We start from the raw sequence: 18,298 nt of genomic DNA, 5'->3' as shown, positions 1-18,298 counted from the left end.
ACCAAAGTGTCCTCTAGATAAGCTGGTCTAACACCTGAGTTGACATAAAACTGAACACTGCGTGGAAATTTTGTGGGTCTTCAAACTAAGCAAGTTACAGCAGCCACTACATTGCTTCCATCAGTCATTTCTAGATCATTATACATAAATTCTAACTTTATTTCTTTTCATATTGCTTGCAGAAAGGAAGCCTCTAAACCCTACCACTGTACCATTAACTATTGTCCTCTACGAGGTCTGAAAAGCATGAAGGCTGTAGCTCTCTTCATTTGTCTTGTAGGATCAGCTTTTGCTATTCCAGTAAGTTCTCATCATGCTATTATTACTGGGCACTTAATTTCCCATTCTGTGAATACTCTGTGTTATCCCATTGACCTATACAAGATTTTTTATTTACATGCAGATATTGAATATATTTGTCTATTCTAGACCCATCCCTTAAACTACAAACTGGGAACCCATGGACAGAAAACTCCAGAAAAGGTACTCTTCTTGTTCTTTAAACATTAAGAGGCAACCTATATTATTATTAATCTCAAATATATAAAACACATTAGCACATATGTAGTGGTTGGCAAATTGATTTAGGTTAAAAAAAAGTAGGCCCTCTCACCCCAAGAATTAGTACCAAGCATCTCATGCATTGCATATTACATAGATAGAAAAAGAACAGGACAAAATCTAAAGCTCACAACAGAAGTTTCACTTATTTGAAAAAAACTACCTCAAATGAATCCATATAATCATTACATCCATATTCATACAAACAATAAGCTCCACTGACAGCCAAATCTGTGGTTATCGCTGCTCCAGTAAAAAAGGATGCAAACCTCAATTTATCACACCAAGTGATCATATGCAGTCTCAAACATGTTAAAATTTCAGCCATCATATGTTTCATTATTCACAAATACAGTATTAGATACAGCTCATCTTGCAAAGTACAGTGTGGCTGACAAGCCAGATATACAGCCCTGATGGTAATGAGACAGATGAGTTCACCAGCCCTATGCCATATATGCATGCTAATGACAGAGCTCACAGTTTTGTGTTCATGGTTGACCCAATTAAAATTCCTTTCTATTGCACCATTCGGGTGAGCATTTGTGGTTCAGATACAATGGACCTTGGCTCCAAGCCAATGGATGTTTTGGGAAAAACTAAATTCAGAGCATGCTCTGCAGTAAAAAATGCAAAATCCCAACTCTTATGCTAACCTTTTTTTTTTAATTATGAATTATATCCCACTCTGCACAGCTTTCCACATCCATTTCATTTCAACCCCAATGGTGCTCTGCATTATGAAAACCAAAAAAATTAACTTTTCTTAATGAAGTATCCAGCAGAACAAATTATGGTATAAACACTAGTCTGCAGCCTACAGCTGTCTCCCAGAAACGACTCACACAGAAGACACTTGCATGAACACAAAACATTGTAATACCTGACAAATCACCAGTTCCAAGTGAATATGCAACATCTATTAAAGTCCAGTTGTCCCCTAACAGTAGCTAATTACAGCTACATTGACCAAAATTTGCCATCATATTAAGAGACCCAAGTATCTTCACGAGCAACCGAGTTCTAAGTATATTTTATCTTGGGGACAAAGGTATAACAAAAAGCAGCAGCTGAAAGCCACATCCAGGCACGTCTCTGCATTGAAGTTGTGGCACGTAACAAGGCTTCCTATCAAGACATGAGCCACATCTTTCTCAAACTACTGCTTCAAATACAGGCACTCATAATAGACAATCTTAATGACTGTTTGGTCTTACATTTTCTAACTCTATAGAACTGGAAGCCCTTCAAAGATGACTGCTTTTTGCTTAAAGACATATAATATGTTGTACACAGCGGTGCCCCAAAACACATGTAAAAAAAACCCTGCTCTTGAAACTTTTCAAATGTTTTAAAATCAGCTTGAGATGCTTGGTAATACATAGATCACTTTTTATAAGGTCTTCAGGAAGTGTGCATTTAATCTGGAAAAGCTTTTCACTGAATTTTGTTAGATTTGAGCAAACATACAGTCTTTCCCTGAAAAAGTTAGAGTTGGAAATGACATAGCGCATATATTGCCTAGTACTTCTCCTGCATCAGCAAATACACTAGGCAAAAGACAAACTTGTAGAACACTCAGATACCACCTGACATTAGGAAATACGATATAGCTGATCTGCCAAGAGCCAAATTAATATTTCTAATCCTACCATTTAAATTTGTATCAGTATTTGTTAGTGGAGTGTTTGTTTCCAAGTAGTCATGACTCTGCCCACACTAAAGGAAATGCTATCGCAGCAACTTGGGCACTGAGGTCTCATCTTCACAAATAAACCCCGCAAAAGCTTTAAGGAAAATCAGCATCAGGTGCTATATTGTAATAAGCAATAAGCAACACTGAACATCCATAGGTGTTGTTCAGAAATACATCAGATGTTGCTGCTATTGGAAGTGCCTGTACTCACGCAGCAGCTGCTGTGATGCTAACAGCAGCAGAAAGACAATTGCTGCAGCAAGAGCTAACAGTCATTTTAGTACCTGCTTTCTCCCCAAGCATTTGAACCTTTTCCACTGAAGTTACTCTTTTGCTATTGGCTTGACAGCATGCAAAAAAAACAAAAAAAAAAGCCACTCAGCAAATACCTATGACTCCTGCTAGTGAGCTTATGATACAGTAGTTGCCACCAAATACAATAGTTCCTGAAGGAAGCAGTGATGTATCAGACTCAAAGTAGATGAATGCGTTGATTGTGAAATAGTTAAGATGCAGTGCGCTCCTCAGGAATTACTACGACGACACCTTGTGAAAGGTGCTCTCTCTCCCCTGCCCCTCTTTTCCCAGGCCTCTCATTTATCTGTGTAGGAAGTTGAGTATCACATCCCTCTTCTCTGAGGTAAGTGATAATTACTGCAGCCTACAAGTGCCTGAAGTTATGACGCTAAATTATTAATTAAGCATTTTGAGATTTCACAAGACACCCGTATGCATCTATCCCCTCTGAGATCTTAAACACAGGCTTCTTCAGAAACTCCAGCAATAAAAGAAGGAACAGAAACAAATTTGCTGAGAAATAGAAATGACATCAGCTGTGAATTTCGTGTTCTAGACTACCTTAAGAGGAGCATTTACAAAAAAACAGTCAGTGTCATGTTTTGCAATACAAGGCAAAAATAACATTGACTTCAAATAAATTCTAAGATTTATTAATCTACTTGTTAATTTTTTCTTTTTTTAAGACTGAAGATATTCATCCTGAAGCCCCAGAGGAAGAGAACACAGGGTATGTAGACAAGGGTGATTTGCTGCCCAGTCACAAAAACCTAAACCCAGAGGTATCAGTACCAGAAGCTGAGCACAGGGCTGAGCCCCAGACCACTAGAAAACAAGGAAGAACTGGTAGCGAGCATCAAGTGAAAAATACCCTAAAAAGCATCAATTTCCTTGCGCTGCACAATAAACCAGGTTTGGCTTCTGGTAACCAGGACAGTGACTCTGGAAGCAGTGGCAGAGAACAGTCCAGCTCCGAGCATTACCAGTTCAGGAAGCATGAGAAACACAGTAATACAGCCAATCGACATGTTCTGGGCAATGCAGAAAATCCCGTGGATGCTCTCAGTCTTGATCGTGAGCATAACATGTGGAAATATAATAAAAATACAGTTGGCCTATCTGAAAAAAACAGTGAAAGTGATGAAGAAGGAGGTCTGGAAGAAGAGGATGAGGAATGGGGTGAAGAAACTGATTACAGAGATACGAAGCACAAAGGCCGCCAGAAAAATCAAGGTAACCAATACAAAAGACAGCAAAATGAAAACCATATGCAATCCGATGAAATCCTGAGAGATTCTAGTCAAGCAATCCGGATAACCAAGAGACATGGTGAGAAATCTGGCCTAGAGGAAGAAGAGAAGGAGAACAGCCAGAAGAAGGCCTATAAAGAAGAAATCCCCCTCTCTCAAAAAAACCATAATGAAGATCAGGACGATAAACAGCAAAGACAAGAGAGGAAAGACAATATTCAATATCAAAGTGATCATGACACAGTGGTGAAAAGACAAGATATGGAGGACAGTAATGTGGATGATGATGGTCACGACAGTGGTGATGTTGGAGGCGAGGAAGATCTCAGCAATACCTGGAAAGAAGCAGCCTATGAGGAAGAAGAGAGAATCCAGAGTAATGACCAGGAGAGCACCAGTACTGAGCATGAAGAAGAAAGAACCACTGAAGACGACACTGCAGTTCGTAGAGACACTGAAGATTACCAAGATGTCAAGATTAAAGGCCTTACTCACTCTGAACAAGATTATTATGTTCATGAGCCACCTAATTCTGGCAGCGAGCAACAACTGGAAACGAGTAGCTCTGTTCAGAGCATGAATTCAATGGAAAGTGAAGATAAGGTAAATCCTCTTTAAAATAAAGTTGGAATACTAGAAAAAGGGGGGAGGGGACCAGTCTCAAATTTAAATTCCTGATGACTGAATGGACATTTTGGAGAAAATGAGGTCTAATAATTTATTAATATGCAGAAGTCTCATCTCCCCTCTTATTCACTATTCATCTGGTTCATGCTGTGTCACTTCACATGTCACATTTAGATGAATTGTACTAGAAAGGAAGTGAGCACAACTCATGTAAGAGCTCCAGCCCTGATGAGCTGTGTAATGAAACATACAAATAAATATGGACACACAGACACAAAACCTGGAACCCAGTCTCAAGCTGACTAGGAAAGCCTGTTCGCTCCTCTCTCCCAAAGATTTTTAAACACTACCATACAAAAGTGAACAGCTTGGAAAGGCAGGGCTAGAGTCCTCAGAATAATTACCATCCTGGTGGCTAGGGCACTTTCACACAAGATGAAGGATGTGGGTCTTGTCCCTTCAAAGGAGAGTGTCCCATACCCTGGTCAGCCATTAGATAAGCAGTGGACTATCAGGGGTGTTCTTCAAAAGAAAGGAGGGAGTTTTCCCATGGCTGCTAAATATGGATCTGCAATATTAAAAAAAAGATGGGACGCATCCATTTGAAAGAGGGCAGGCACCTCCCCACAGCAACAAAGAAGGGTCAGAACTGAAGATGTATCCTTCCCTTCTCCTCCTGCTTCACATGTCTGGCCTGGCAGCTCACGGTGCTGCTGCTCCCAGGCACCACTGAGAGGCAGTTCATGCTCACTCACCTGGAGGGCCCTGGTACAAACTAAGACTTGAAGCACCAATTCTGCCAACCTCAAAGCACCATGCTGCTATATATCAAATACTGCAGAACCTCCAGATGCTCAGGTCTTACTGAGCTCCTGTTTCACTCTCTCCACCTCCTACTTTTTTATTTTCCCCAAATAACTGAGTGCCTTAATGCTACCAGAGGCTTTATGTACTTCTCATGTATTTTGCATAGCAACCTCTTTCTGCTGAAAGCCAAGCAAACTGTGCCTCAGTCAGCTCTATATTTGTACCTGAAAAAATTTTGTCCAAGTATTTTTTTTCTTTTATTACTACATTTATTATTCTAGATTTACTACAACTTCTGCTTATGTCTCCGTGACTGTACAGATTAAGACTACAGGCAGTTCCTATGGCAAGATGGAAAGTGCAAGCAACAGGAGCGAGAAGACTCTCCTGGGTAAGCCACAAGCAACGCCATCATGTAACTGCTAACTCTCTGCAGCTGGGGAATCTGCTGGTCTGCATTTCTTTTCTGCCTTTGGCAGCACATGATTTCACATGACTGAACTGTGCTTGTGCATAATCCTGCATTGCAGTTATGTTTGCAGAGAATCCTTTCCATACACCCTTGGATTTACTCATTTGTTTGTGAAAAACATGTGTAGACAGTGCACAAATTCATGTCAGTTATACAGGAATGGGAATTACCTTGCATTGAACCCATTCAGCTTCAAAATAGTAGCTTGAATTCACTAGGAGTGGGACAAGTACCAGTGCTGGATTCATCAAGGCCAGATGGGATATATTTCACCAAAGGAAGCTGGAAGTGAATATCAGTCCTTACAGAAGAAACAGCTTTTTCTCAGAAATTTATTTCCCCATCCAACTCAAACCTGGGACTGCTAGAAGTCTCACAAAACCCCTCATTTAAAGTTTGGTTTGCTTTATTCAATACAAAATCCAGTTGCATTTTAACAAACTTGGAAAAAGCACTTGACTTCCTGGTGAATATTGGGCTGTATTTTGCTTTGACTGTGAATAGTACCTGACAGAAACACTTGGCTTGTCCCATCCCCTTTAACAGTCCCTCCTTCTTGCTATGATTGCTAGACCCATGTAGGAACTTCCACTGCAAAAGAGGTAAAGTCTGCCATGTGGACAAACAGGGGAAACCCAGCTGTATTTGCCAAGATCCTGCTGCTTGCCCTTCTACCAAAGACTATGAGCATGTAAGTATTTTATTCAGTGCCCAGCATGGGGGAAAGCCAATAAAAATGTTTACAAGTTAACACATTCCCCTGCTATTATTTAGAATAATTCTACCCTAAAAAGCATGCAAGTGGGTAATTGTAGAAGTATAAAGTAGCCAAACTCACTGACTATAGCTTGAGAATAGTATGAAAACATGTAGATACATAGTACCTAAAGTGATTTGCTTCACTTAGTCTCTCAGGGATCATAGCTCTTCCATGTCACTAAAAGTTCTATTTATCCATTTGATGTTTTAGAGCATATATTGAATACTAGTACATATCTAGTATAATAATCCTGTACCATCTCAGAAACTATATTACTGCCACACAAAAATAAATACAAGTGTCTCAAAACTGGGTAAGTACAGACAACTAATCCTTACATAGGCATATAACAACTAGAATTTTTAATACTTCTAATCATATGTATTCCCTGTGGGTATTCACAACTGCTACACCACATGTTAATGATACTTTTATTATTGTAATGCCTAGATGAGTGACCAGAATTTTTTCTCAACACAGTAGTGGTGGTTTTGTTTTTCATTCCTCCTCTAGGTTTGTGGTACAGATAATAAGACTTATGATGGCACATGTCAACTCTTTGGCACCAAATGTCAACTTGAAGGGACAAAAATGGGACGCCAGCTGCACCTAGACTATATGGGCTCCTGCAAATGTAAGGCTTGATTTTCTATGAAGAATTCACCTAGGTATAAAGAGCCAGTAACCTTAACCACCCAGCTAGCCCTAAGTTATCTACTTTCTTCCTGTGCTCTCCCCCTTCTCCATCAATTATCTGCTAATTAACATCTTCAAACCCTCAACATGTCTAAAAAGTCACTTTTTCTTTAATTGAGGATATTAAACATCTGAATCCTAAAGACATCCCTCCTGTGCTTACACCAATTTGTCGTCAACTCTGTCTTCCTCCTGCACTTACACACTCCCATTGCTATAGCATCTGAAGATGTTTTTTAATACCTTGACCAGAAAACCAGCATTTACAGCCAGTTAATAAATGAAAGTGTCAAGTCCAAAAAAACCCCCCAAAAAACTACTTAGATGCCAAATGCAGAAGTCAGGATCTAAAAGCCAGAATTGATTTCTAAGCTCTTCAATTGCTGCGTACTCTGGGAGGAAAGTGCATTCCCAGCCACGATATTCCTTTGCTGTTAAGAACTCTGCTTTCATGCAACTGACTGGTAAGTTTCACTGCACAACTCTGCTCAGAAGCTGCACAGATATATAAAGGTTGTGGCTTGTACAACTGGTTAAAAGTGTGCACCAAAGAATTGTATATTCATAATTCAACACATTAGTCGCATTCCCAATTTTATGTATGAGCAGCTCCATCGATTTTAAGTTTAACTGGAAGTTTGCTAGTGAGAATCAAATCTAACTTGGCTCAGAAATGCTCAAATGGGGACTTAACAGATCACTTATTAACAAAAGCTTTCCTGTTTGGCACAGACATCCCCTACTGTACTGATTATGAAGTGGATCAGTTCCCCCTCCGGATGCGAGACTGGCTCAAAAACATCCTCATGCAATATTATGAACGTGATCTGGATACTTCTGGATTTCTAACTGAAAAGCAAAGGAGTAAGGTCAGCAACCCCTTTCACATAAGATCATGCAGTTACATTGTTAAAGCTGGACTAACCATGTCAAAAAAAAAGTGATTCACCTTTTATGAGTTCTCCCATTTCCTATGAGCATTCACTTTCTGGTTAAGGCAATTTAGACTCAATTAGATTCACAAGTTGCAAAATACATTTACACATCCCCTCACACACATATAAGCTGAGACACATTTCTGCTATGAATGTTTCTTTTGTCCAAGCAAATGCGAGCCAAGTGTATTAACCTGAAGTCAGTGTCTAAAGACAAGAGGCACAAAAGTCAGAATTAGTGCACACCTAGATAAACATCATTCACTTGAGAAGACATGTGTCACAACCCAGACTAGACAGACCAGGGAGCCCTGCTGAATTCAGAATTCCCTCGGGCTAACTTAAGGTGAAATGACACCAGTCGATCATCAGTTAAACATTTTATTCATGACAGAAGCAAACTGAATTTGGGCGGCATAACAGTAGGTGGTGTGGTTTCTCACAACAGGAATTGGCACGGAACTACCTCAGTGAACCCTGTAACCCGTGGTAACCATGTACATCAATTCATGGAAGACAATAAGGAGACCCCTCCCATCGAGTCACAAGGTTCAGAGCAGACCCCCTTGCTTTCCAGACTCCCCCTCAGAGAGGAGCCTAGGGGTGGCTGAATCCACTCCTAGTCCCAGACTTGGTCAACAGTTTGTGTCTAAAGGGATGAGGTATAGGGATTATGGAAAAGGAAAAAGAAAGAGAGAACAAGACAGGAGGAAAAAAAGGAAGAGAAAGATTTCACCGGTCCTGGGTCCAGTGTTGGTACAGTCAGCTGAGGGGTCCAGTTCTGGTGGGCTTACACACCTGGGGTTTCAGTTTGTGTCCTTTTATTATCCTTGCCCCTCCTATGGGTGGGCACTCAAACTCATTAAGCTAATTAGGTGTCCTGATCAGTTTGTGAGCCTTTGGGAAATGGGTCAGTGGGCTTGGGGGTTGTTTGGGGAGTAACTTCCCCTTCCCTGCAGACATGATCTTTTGCCATGCATGGTGACCTGTCCTGCTCAGCATATCAGAACATCATATCAAAACAGCATGGTGAATTGCCCTGTTCAGCATATCAGAACAGGGAACTGTGCACCCTCCAGCATGCCCTCCCCATCCTGTTGCTGATCAGCTGCTTTTCACCTGTGATTCCTTACTAGGCAGGGTTTGTTATGTAGAGATCGTAGTTAGGCAGAACTTGCCCCACCAGAATGTTTGAGATGTAAGAGACTGAAAGAGTTAACAACATGAAATGGCTTCTGTTCAGGGAAGTGCTTTGTGACAAACCTCTTGGAAAGGTCAACTAATACATAGATAAGGATGACCCAGTTCATGCAGTCAATGCCATTTTCCAAAGGACTTGAGGAAACTAAGCAGTCATAAGATTGAAGGTCTGGATATAGGTAACTTATTAAAAGACAGAATAAGAGAGAACAGCCAGCCAAGAGTTCACCTGTGAAGTCCAATGAGTTGAAAAGACTTGTGCCATTCAGGTTTCGTTAAGTGACCTGGAAGATGAAGGTAGGTGAGAAAGTCTGAATACCTGTGTGTTGCCAGCAGAGGAAGAAAGGCTTGGACTCACCATCCAGAAAACTGCTCAAGGACCTCACAAGGTTGAGCAACTGGGCAGTCATGCAGCAGGATTTGAGACAGAATTACAACAGAGAGTTTAGGGGACCCTCATGGGGGCAGGGGATCCCTGCCTTGGACCGACCAAAAGCAGCTCCTCTTCTGTTCTTGAGACACACCTTGTACTTGGCCATCAATACTAAAGTACCTGAAAATGCACTCAACAGTTAAGGGTATTGTTTGCACTTTTTAATGCAGTCACATACACTGTCCATCTACACCACGGTATTCAAGGGCTATAAAATTACACAAGTCTGATGCTCAGTTTTAAAAGACCTGCTTTCTACCATCCAGTTAGACCTCCAGCATCACACCACATTGGCTTAAAGCAGAGTAAGCATCTATTAACATTGGGCCTTTTTTTTTTTAGAGAAGGATTTATGTCAAGTGAATTGGTGACAGTAGTTTGTTTTTGAAGATAGAGATGTCATAACTGCCTAAAAAGCCATAACTGTTAGAAAATAGTTTAAGTTAAACCAAGACCTGGGCTGCTTTAACTCAGGAGTAGGAGGTGCACGCACTAGGTCACAGCAGGTTTATAGCAAACATGCTTGAGCAACACCAAAGACTACTTACACAGTTACCAAGAGGGACATTGACCTACCCGGAACATCTCATACTAAGTATATGAATTAGATGACTTCTGAGATGGCTTATTTCACACCAAAAGCTGACTTGCTTCCCTTGGGAGAAAAGATCAACAAACGTGACAAAATTGGTTTTATCTCCTATCAACCTGAGGCTACTGCCCTGCTTAGCTACGTCTGACAATTAGGTCACAGGAATTTCACTTCCTTTCTAGTTACTACCAAAGTTGACATGGAGAACAACAAAAATCATCTGGACTACTTGAGGCAAGCTTTTCATGCTGTGCATAGTCACAAACACTAAAACCCATTTCCCATGGTATTTTATCAATTTTCATTTCTCCAAACCACCTCCTTGCTGGATAGTTCTCTTCAGGACAGATCTTCATCCATAAACAAAAAAAAAATATCAATTTCTCTGTTGTGTTCAGGTCAAAAAAATCTACCAGAATGACAAGCGCCTCATGGCTGGTGACCACGCAGTTGAGCTGCTCCTGCATGACTTTGAGAAAAATTATCACATGTATGTGTACCCTGTGCACTGGCAGTTTTATCAGCTTGATCAGCACCCTGTTGACAGGTAAAAAAAAAAATCTTTGCAGGTTCAGTCAAAGGATTCTCTACATACAGGACCAGTCCCTCAGCTGATAGCAGCCAGTATCCCCCTCTAACACAAAACTTCTCTCATTGTTCTGCTAGAGCCATGTCTTAGGTCAGAACCTCTTGTCTTTCATAATCATCATGTATCACACCTTAAGCTATACAGTGTCTTAATAGATACTAATGCCCTGATCCTGGAAGAAAACAAGGCTCATGAAATCCTGTTATTAATGAAGCTAAGAGCTACAGGCTAAGTACAAAGGGCAGAGGCCTGTCAGCAATAATTCACTAGTGAGGTACCCATAGTTTTCAACTAATACAACGGAAGTCTCTCACTTCACGAAGCAAATATGGTAAGGACAGCACCAGTGTCACAGTTCAGAGGAAGCCCCCAGCTTCTGAGAACGACTCGGATTTCAGGCTTTTGGTCATGACACTCAGTGGTGGGATCCATGTTTCAAGGCTGCAGGCCCTCAATAGCTCATGCTGATCACAATGTGTTAGAACAGAGCTAAGCACCTTTGCAAGCTTGGTTTCCTGAAGATTAATGGCAAAACTCCACAACTGATGAGTTGTGAACAAGTCACAGTAATACTTGTTCTAGAAAAAAGTTAGTGAACAAACAGCAGTTAAAACATTTTAGTTTATCAGATATTACACATCATTGTCACAACCTGGGACGTTCACTACAGAAGGAGCACAACAGAATCCACCGGGGCATCTCTGTCAAAGCCATCATTGTCAACTTCTAGCAGCTTAGATCATCTTTGATGATCCTGATGATTTATTAATGAAATACATACTAATGAAATACTGCTCTTTCTTTCAGATTATTAACACACTCAGAGCTTGCACCGTTGAGAGCCTCCCTTGTTCCCATGGAACACTGCATAACCCGTTTCTTCCAAGAGTGCGATGGAGACCAAGACAAACTCATTGCTTTGAAGGAATGGTGCCACTGCTTCGGGATTAAGGAAGGTAAACCTAAAAACAGGCAGATGTACAGGACAAAGCGTTCCTGTCAAGACTAGGCATGTTCTCAGACCACAACATACGGGAGAGAAATTGTAGCCAGAAGCTCATGGCTACTGTGCACAGAGGCAAATGGAACAGTAACAAGAAGACTGCAAAAGGTGCAAGGTTCATGAATTGTTTTATAAAGATAGGAAAAAGTCATGTTTTCCATGAGGAAAAATTTGGGACGTAGTTTGTAGTAAATATCAAATCATTCCTGTGTGGTGTCTGACCCTATGCTCTGCATGTCTCTCTCTCAAAAAAGTCTATTTTATCCTTCAGTACGAAAAGAAAGGCAAAGCAAGCTTGTACTATTAAATCAGTGGTCAAAGCATATTGATTGAAAATGCATTTAAAGATCTCAAGCTAAGTAGGGAAAACAACCAAGATCTCTCACTGATTAAGTAACTATGCTCACCTCTAGATTACTATATACAACACAAATGTTGTCATCGCAGTGTAGTTGCAGGCCAAACCATCTATTAGCTAACCTGCCAGATGCAACACGTGCTCAGATGGTGCCCAGCAGACTGCATGCATCAGGAGGCTTAGGCAGGGACAGTTTCCAAATCCTAAATGGGTTAGGCATATGTTTGGTGCAGCTCAAACCATAGTAAGACATCTCTAGGAAAGCGAAATGCTAGGTACTACCATGCTGGTGATGTCTCTAGAATTAGGCAGCCGCTGAACAGAAGCTGTCATGACAGCAATTTGAGATTTACATGACTACATTTAACCTAATGCATTCTTTTCCAATCTACCTTCTTCTGATCTAGCTCTGAGTAATAGCTGAACAATACTGCCAGTCATTAAGCAAGGGTAGCAGTAGCACAGGTTAATCCTAGAACAGTTACATGACAGAAGGCATTTGGCTAAACATGTGGACTAAAAAATGTGTTCAAAATCCTACTAGCAACTCCCTAATTTTAAGTGGAGGCTGATTCTGGTCAGAGGTCAGATATGCAGAGCCTTCACTCTGCCCAGAATTTTTCCAGCTCTTCTGATGACAATTTACCAGTCACAAACCATATGTGGAAGTAAGTTGCAAGGAGTTATCATAATACACATGTACTCCTGCCAATAATTGTTCATCCAAAGAGGGGTTTAGGGTCAGTCATTTATGAAGTGGGGGGTGGAAGGGATTCTTGGCTCACAAACAGATCAAGGAGACCTAACACTAGACACACCTATCAAGAAGGGACTAAATGAGCAGCTCCTGAATATGATAGCAGCAACCATACTTGTTTTTTGTTATGGATAGTGTTCCCCTACATAAGCCCTCTGAAACTTTAGTGTATCACTTTCTTGATAGTGGTACAGCATAAAAATGTCTCTTTGGCATCAAACATTAATAACATTTTCTTCTTTGTTGCAGAAGACATAAATGAAAACCTCCTGTTCTGAGTCTGGCTGAACAGAATCCTAGTGCTGCACTAGAAGTGGTGAAATATGTGAATCCTGTTTATTTCTGTAATTAACAGCTTCATAGCTTTCAAGATAAAGGTGGCATAAGGTCAAATAACACAAGTACAGAGAAGTTCTACATTCATTAACAGCAGAAAAATTTAACTACTTCAAGTGGTACAGAGCCAAACCACCAGTGTTTTCTCCCACATGTACCCCCGATCTCTCTGAACCAATAAATAGTACTAAACTGATGACTTAGCTGTTCACAAAACTCTTCAGTAGAATTATAGGAAGTGGATTTTACCATATGCTGAAGAAAGTTACCTTGAAATAGGACTTGTTTCCTTTAGTTACTGTATTGTCAGTTTAACATGCTGCATAGAACCCTCAAATAAAATAGAAGTCTACCTAGATATATGGTTTTGTCAGAACTCTGTCAAAGAAAAGGTATCAAGGCAATGGTTCAATGGTGTCACAACCCATGCTGGACAAACCAGGGAGGCGTTGTGGTGAGTTTGGAATTCCCTCAGGCTAAATTAAGGTGAAGTGACACCAAACAATCAGTTAAACGTTTTCTTTGTGGCAGAAGCAACCTAAACTTGGAAGACAATAGTAGGCAGCATGGTTCCTATTGAAACATCTGCAGAGGTAAGGAAAAGAAAGAGAAGAAGAGAGAGGGAAACAAGAAGGGGAGGGGCAGGGAGAGAGAGATCACCACCTTTGGATCCTGTGATGAAGTTAATGGTCAATGACGCTGACAGTTGTGGTAATCCTCCAGTGATGGGCACGCAGAGGGCTCCTCGTGTCTGCATCTTTTATAGCCCAGTTCCCACCTTTTCTCACATCAGTCATGCTCCTCTTGGTTTTCTGCACACCAACTGCTAAGTACTTATATAACTCTCAATTTTCTGTGCAGGCACCATCATGGGGGGTGGTCATGAGCACCTTCCCCAAATAAACTCTGGGTGACCCCTGGCCATATACAGTGAGTTGTTCACCCAGTTCATCAGGACACAGGACTGTGCATCCTCCAACATTGCCTTGTGAGCAAGTTCAGTTCCTTCCCTCAACCACAAAAGCCAGGCCCCGGTCTCTGTCCATCACTACAGGTTTTTGAGGCATTAACTCTGTCCAGTCTCTCACAAATGGAAATTTAATTTTAGATTTAAAGGAGAAGAAACTAGAGTGTAGGTCATATACACCAGTCCTTAAACCATAATTCCTAAAATACATTAAAAAACCAGCGCTTTTCAGATACTTCTTCCCCCACCTCTTGAAACATAACAATAATAGTACCAATGCCACACAGCAGAATTCCTGCTGATAAACTGTGTAATAAGGTAATTGTATGAGTATAGTAAGTGTGGATGCATGTCAAAAGACTGATTAGCAACAGGTCTGCCATCACAAGGAGTAGAGGATACAACAGCTCCAACACCTCATTCTCCTTAGCAGGCACATTCTTTCTTCCCCAGACAGAAGAACCAACTACGGCTACCATTTTTCCTGAGAAAGAAATGCTAACTATTTCTTTCACCATCTCCCAACTTTTCCTTGTCTGAAGACAGGCACAACTTAGGCATAAAAACCAGGACAGAATAAGACTATTCCTGAATCTCGTTAACTTTGTGATTTTAAGCCAAGCACTTCACCAAAACCACTCCAGGCATGCTCTGCTGTAAACAAGAAGCCCCAAATGCTATTCTTACAAAGGAGGATCAGAAAACACCTTTCACTTGAACCATGTCACCTTTCCAATGAAAAGAAAATGGGATTCAGAAATGCTGTTTCGGCAGCTCCAATAGTGAAAGTCCACTTGCACATTGCTAATTTGCTCTTGAACCAGCAAGGGCTGCTAATTCTAGTCCAACTCCAGTCTGCTGCCCTAGGAGACAATGAATCAAGCTATGATTATTTTCAACACAGGAACTTCCTACACAAAAGATTATTTCCCACCAAAACCAGTTTCTCCTGTAAGCCTGACTTTTTGCCCACTTTACATTCTGTAACATCACACAACAGTGTATATAAATCAACCTGGATTGCAAGTACAAAAGCATATTCTCTGTGCTAATTCCATCTGAAAAAGATCCTTTCTCTGGAACTTCAAATGTCTCAGGGAAAAAGTAATTTTGACAGCATTTTTTCTGCCTGAGTGCAGTCTATTGCTTATTTGCTCTTTCTACAGCCAAGAGTCAGCTACCTTAAAGCAATCAAATGTAGTTCACACAAGGGCAATTCACAGGGGATTAACCTATTCTCCACTGAGGCTAACACTCACCATTGCTCCACTCTAACCAAGCACTAGAGATACAATTAAACTTAATTTATCAGGGCAAACAGGAAAGATTTTCCTTTAAACAGTCCAAGTTCTGCAGGACAAACAACCATCACCAAGATGATTATAGCTGTGGATATATGAAGCATCTAATGTATTAGGGAGCAGATCAGCATCCCATGTGTTTTGAAATTCTCAGTGGTACTGCCACTTCTGCTTTTCCACTGCAAGACACAGAAAAGGAGCATTTGCTAATGTATGCAGAGGTAGATGCTACAGTACAGTCACAGTATGAGAAAAATTTTCACCTGAGCTCTTGGTCATCTGCAAGGGGACAAGCACCACCAATATTTAATCTACAAATTATAAGACCATTAAGAGTAAGGATGATAAGTGAAAGCTAGTTTCCCCATCAGTACTTTAACTATATTGTTACAATTCTAGCTTAACTTATAAATATTTTAATCTTTATTATTTCTTCATTTTGTGAAGTAAAGTTAGTGATAATTTTATTGACCTTCTGTAGATGTGATTGTTCCCATTTAGTTTTAATGAACCTAAATTAAACATCTGTTTAGTCATAAGTATTTTCCCTCTCTACAAGGGAGCATATACAGTGAAATCACATTCCTACCAAGACTCAGGCACCCTTTGAGACACACACGCATATTCATATACATATGCACATATAGAGAGTATACTCACAAATGCACTCACTGCTCACACTTAAACCATGGTACAATCTTATCCACTGCATGCAGCTGGTTATAACATGAACAGGACTAAAATTATCTGACCTACTGACCTTCCCTCTATTTCAGCTAAAACAGCAGGTCAGTGTTAAGTGAGAAGAAAAGCAGATGGAGATAGATGTTTTTAGACAGGTACATTAAGGCATGTCAAAGCCCAGGATGCAGCCATAGCTTCCAACCCTAATGGAAGACTGACAGCACATGGGATATTCAATGAGAAACATGAACCTGCACTTCCCCCCTCCTCATATTCTAAGCCAAAGCACCCACTGCTACAGACATAACACCCAACCAGACAATCCTTCCCTCTGATCCAGGACAACCACTGCCAAGTCCTCTGTAGATCAAGTCTGTCCTCAGGACCTAGAACTGTATGTGTCAGGGCAGGCATCATTATCAGCTACATGCACTAATCCTCACAATAATAAATTCAACAGAAATGGCCTGCTCTCATCCATTTAGGTCTCATCTGCTATGAGGAAGGACATTGAGCTCTCAATGCAAGCATGAGCTCCTCCTCCATTAAATGGGGTTTCTTTGAGTCACTGAGTAGAGTTTTCAAGACAACACAAATAGGCTTAAAAACAGAAAAGAGTTAAGCTATATTTTGTTAGTTTAGCCTTAAGAACAGACAGAACACCATAAATACCACAAATCAGCAACACCACCTCTGTCTGGTTTCCACCAACTGGCACCAAACAGCAGTTAACTCACAAAATCTTTCCTCCAAAATTTAGTGAAATTGCTCAGTTAAGTGGGTTCCCTCTGTGCAAAGAGCTGCAAGGATCTGATCCAACATTAACAAACAAGAAGGCTACAGCTGCCAAAGGCAAGCTGGCTTACCTCTTCTCACTCACTTGGCCATCTGAATCTCCTTTTCAAAGGAGATCAATCTCCTTATCAGTGCTCTACTGATACCAGATGTGTTTGCATTAAGTTTAATTTTCAGTCCTCCTGCACAGCCACATGGAAGACTCTGAAAAGGAAATACAGGTGACCACTATCTTGCCTGTTGATTCTGGCTCAACAGTCCATGCCAACAGGTGTGGGGTCAGAAATTTACACTTTGTGGCAGAACACTGATCAGCACTACATGAATGTTTTTCCCAAAATAACACCTTTATGCTCTAAATTCTGGATGACATGTTCTTCCTCTTGATGGCCTTGCATGTACTCTATGGGAAAAGAACCTATTAGCATTTCAGCACATTTCCCAAATATATCTGAAGTGTATTTCCATTTCTATCTGGGTTTGGGTTTTGTTTGGGTGTTTTGGGTTTTGGGGGGGTGGGGTAGGGGTGGTGTTTTTTGGTGGTTTTGTTTTTTGTTTTTTTACAGTCACTGTTAATAGTTATTTTCATTGAGTATGAAGACAATCTTTCCAATTAGTCAACAAATAACTACACAAACATAAAAAGAGCTAATGTAGAAAAACCTATAAAGCACATGTCTTTTTCTTTCCACTCTTTCATGTTGTGCTTTATGAACAATATCTACTCTATTGCCTCCACAACAGGCAAACAGGCAGGCAAACAGGATGCTCACATCCTCATTAAGCTGCAAGTGCATGTGTGGTCCGACAAGTATGTATTATACTTCACACCCTCAGACATGTTCCCAGAAAAGAGCAGAGATGAGCTGTTAATATCAGTGGTCTCAAACAGATCCAACATAATGCCAACTTCTGAATTGCATCCTACAAGACTTCCCCCAGATACATGTATTAAAATTCCTTACCAGTTCAGACTTTTCTACTAAAATAATCACGAAACAGAAGGACCAAGCAAACACTGTAATTGAAAACTTAGAGACTTGTCTTTCAATAGATTTTTACTTAACCTGCATATAGTCAGATGTCAGAAAGCACAGCTCTCAAACTGTAAGTACACTGCCAGCATACAGCTGGCCTCAAAAGGCAGCAGTGACTTTAATTCACAAGTTCCATTTCTCCAGG

At 40.6% G+C, this 18,298-nt stretch overlaps 1 protein-coding gene across 1 annotated transcript; it reads left to right on the top strand.

Annotated features, from left to right (window-relative positions):
- Positions 1-246: 246 nt before the first annotated feature.
- Positions 247-13,311, top strand: SPARCL1 (SPARC-like 1 (hevin)). Its single transcript, XM_010569845.1, has 11 exons — positions 247-300; positions 430-483; positions 558-564; positions 3,248-4,407; positions 5,560-5,629; positions 6,283-6,401; positions 6,984-7,104; positions 7,899-8,035; positions 10,725-10,873; positions 11,723-11,871; positions 13,283-13,311. The coding sequence occupies exons 1-11, from the start codon at positions 247-249 to the stop codon at positions 13,309-13,311; spliced, it is 2,049 nt and encodes a 682-aa protein (XP_010568147.1).
- The last annotated feature ends 4,987 nt before the right edge of the window (positions 13,312-18,298 follow it).

Source organism: Haliaeetus leucocephalus, unplaced genomic scaffold (genome assembly GCF_000737465.1).
Source record: "Haliaeetus leucocephalus isolate CR32 unplaced genomic scaffold, Haliaeetus_leucocephalus-4.0 Scaffold276, whole genome shotgun sequence".
Lineage (NCBI taxonomy): Eukaryota > Metazoa > Chordata > Aves > Accipitriformes > Accipitridae > Haliaeetus > Haliaeetus leucocephalus.
Note: the sequence above shows the minus strand (reverse complement) of the source record. Positions and strands in the feature narration are given on the sequence as shown.

Coding starts and splice junctions, on each gene's coding strand:
- SPARCL1 (XM_010569845.1), top strand. CDS start 247: ATGAAGGCTGTAGCTCTCTTCATTTGTCTTGTAGGATCAGCTTTTGCT. Junction 5,630..6,282: donor GAGCGAGAAGACTCTCCTGG/GTAAGCCACAAG, acceptor TATGATTGCTAG/ACCCATGTAGGAACTTCCAC. Junction 7,105..7,898: donor CTATATGGGCTCCTGCAAAT/GTAAGGCTTGAT, acceptor TGTTTGGCACAG/ACATCCCCTACTGTACTGAT.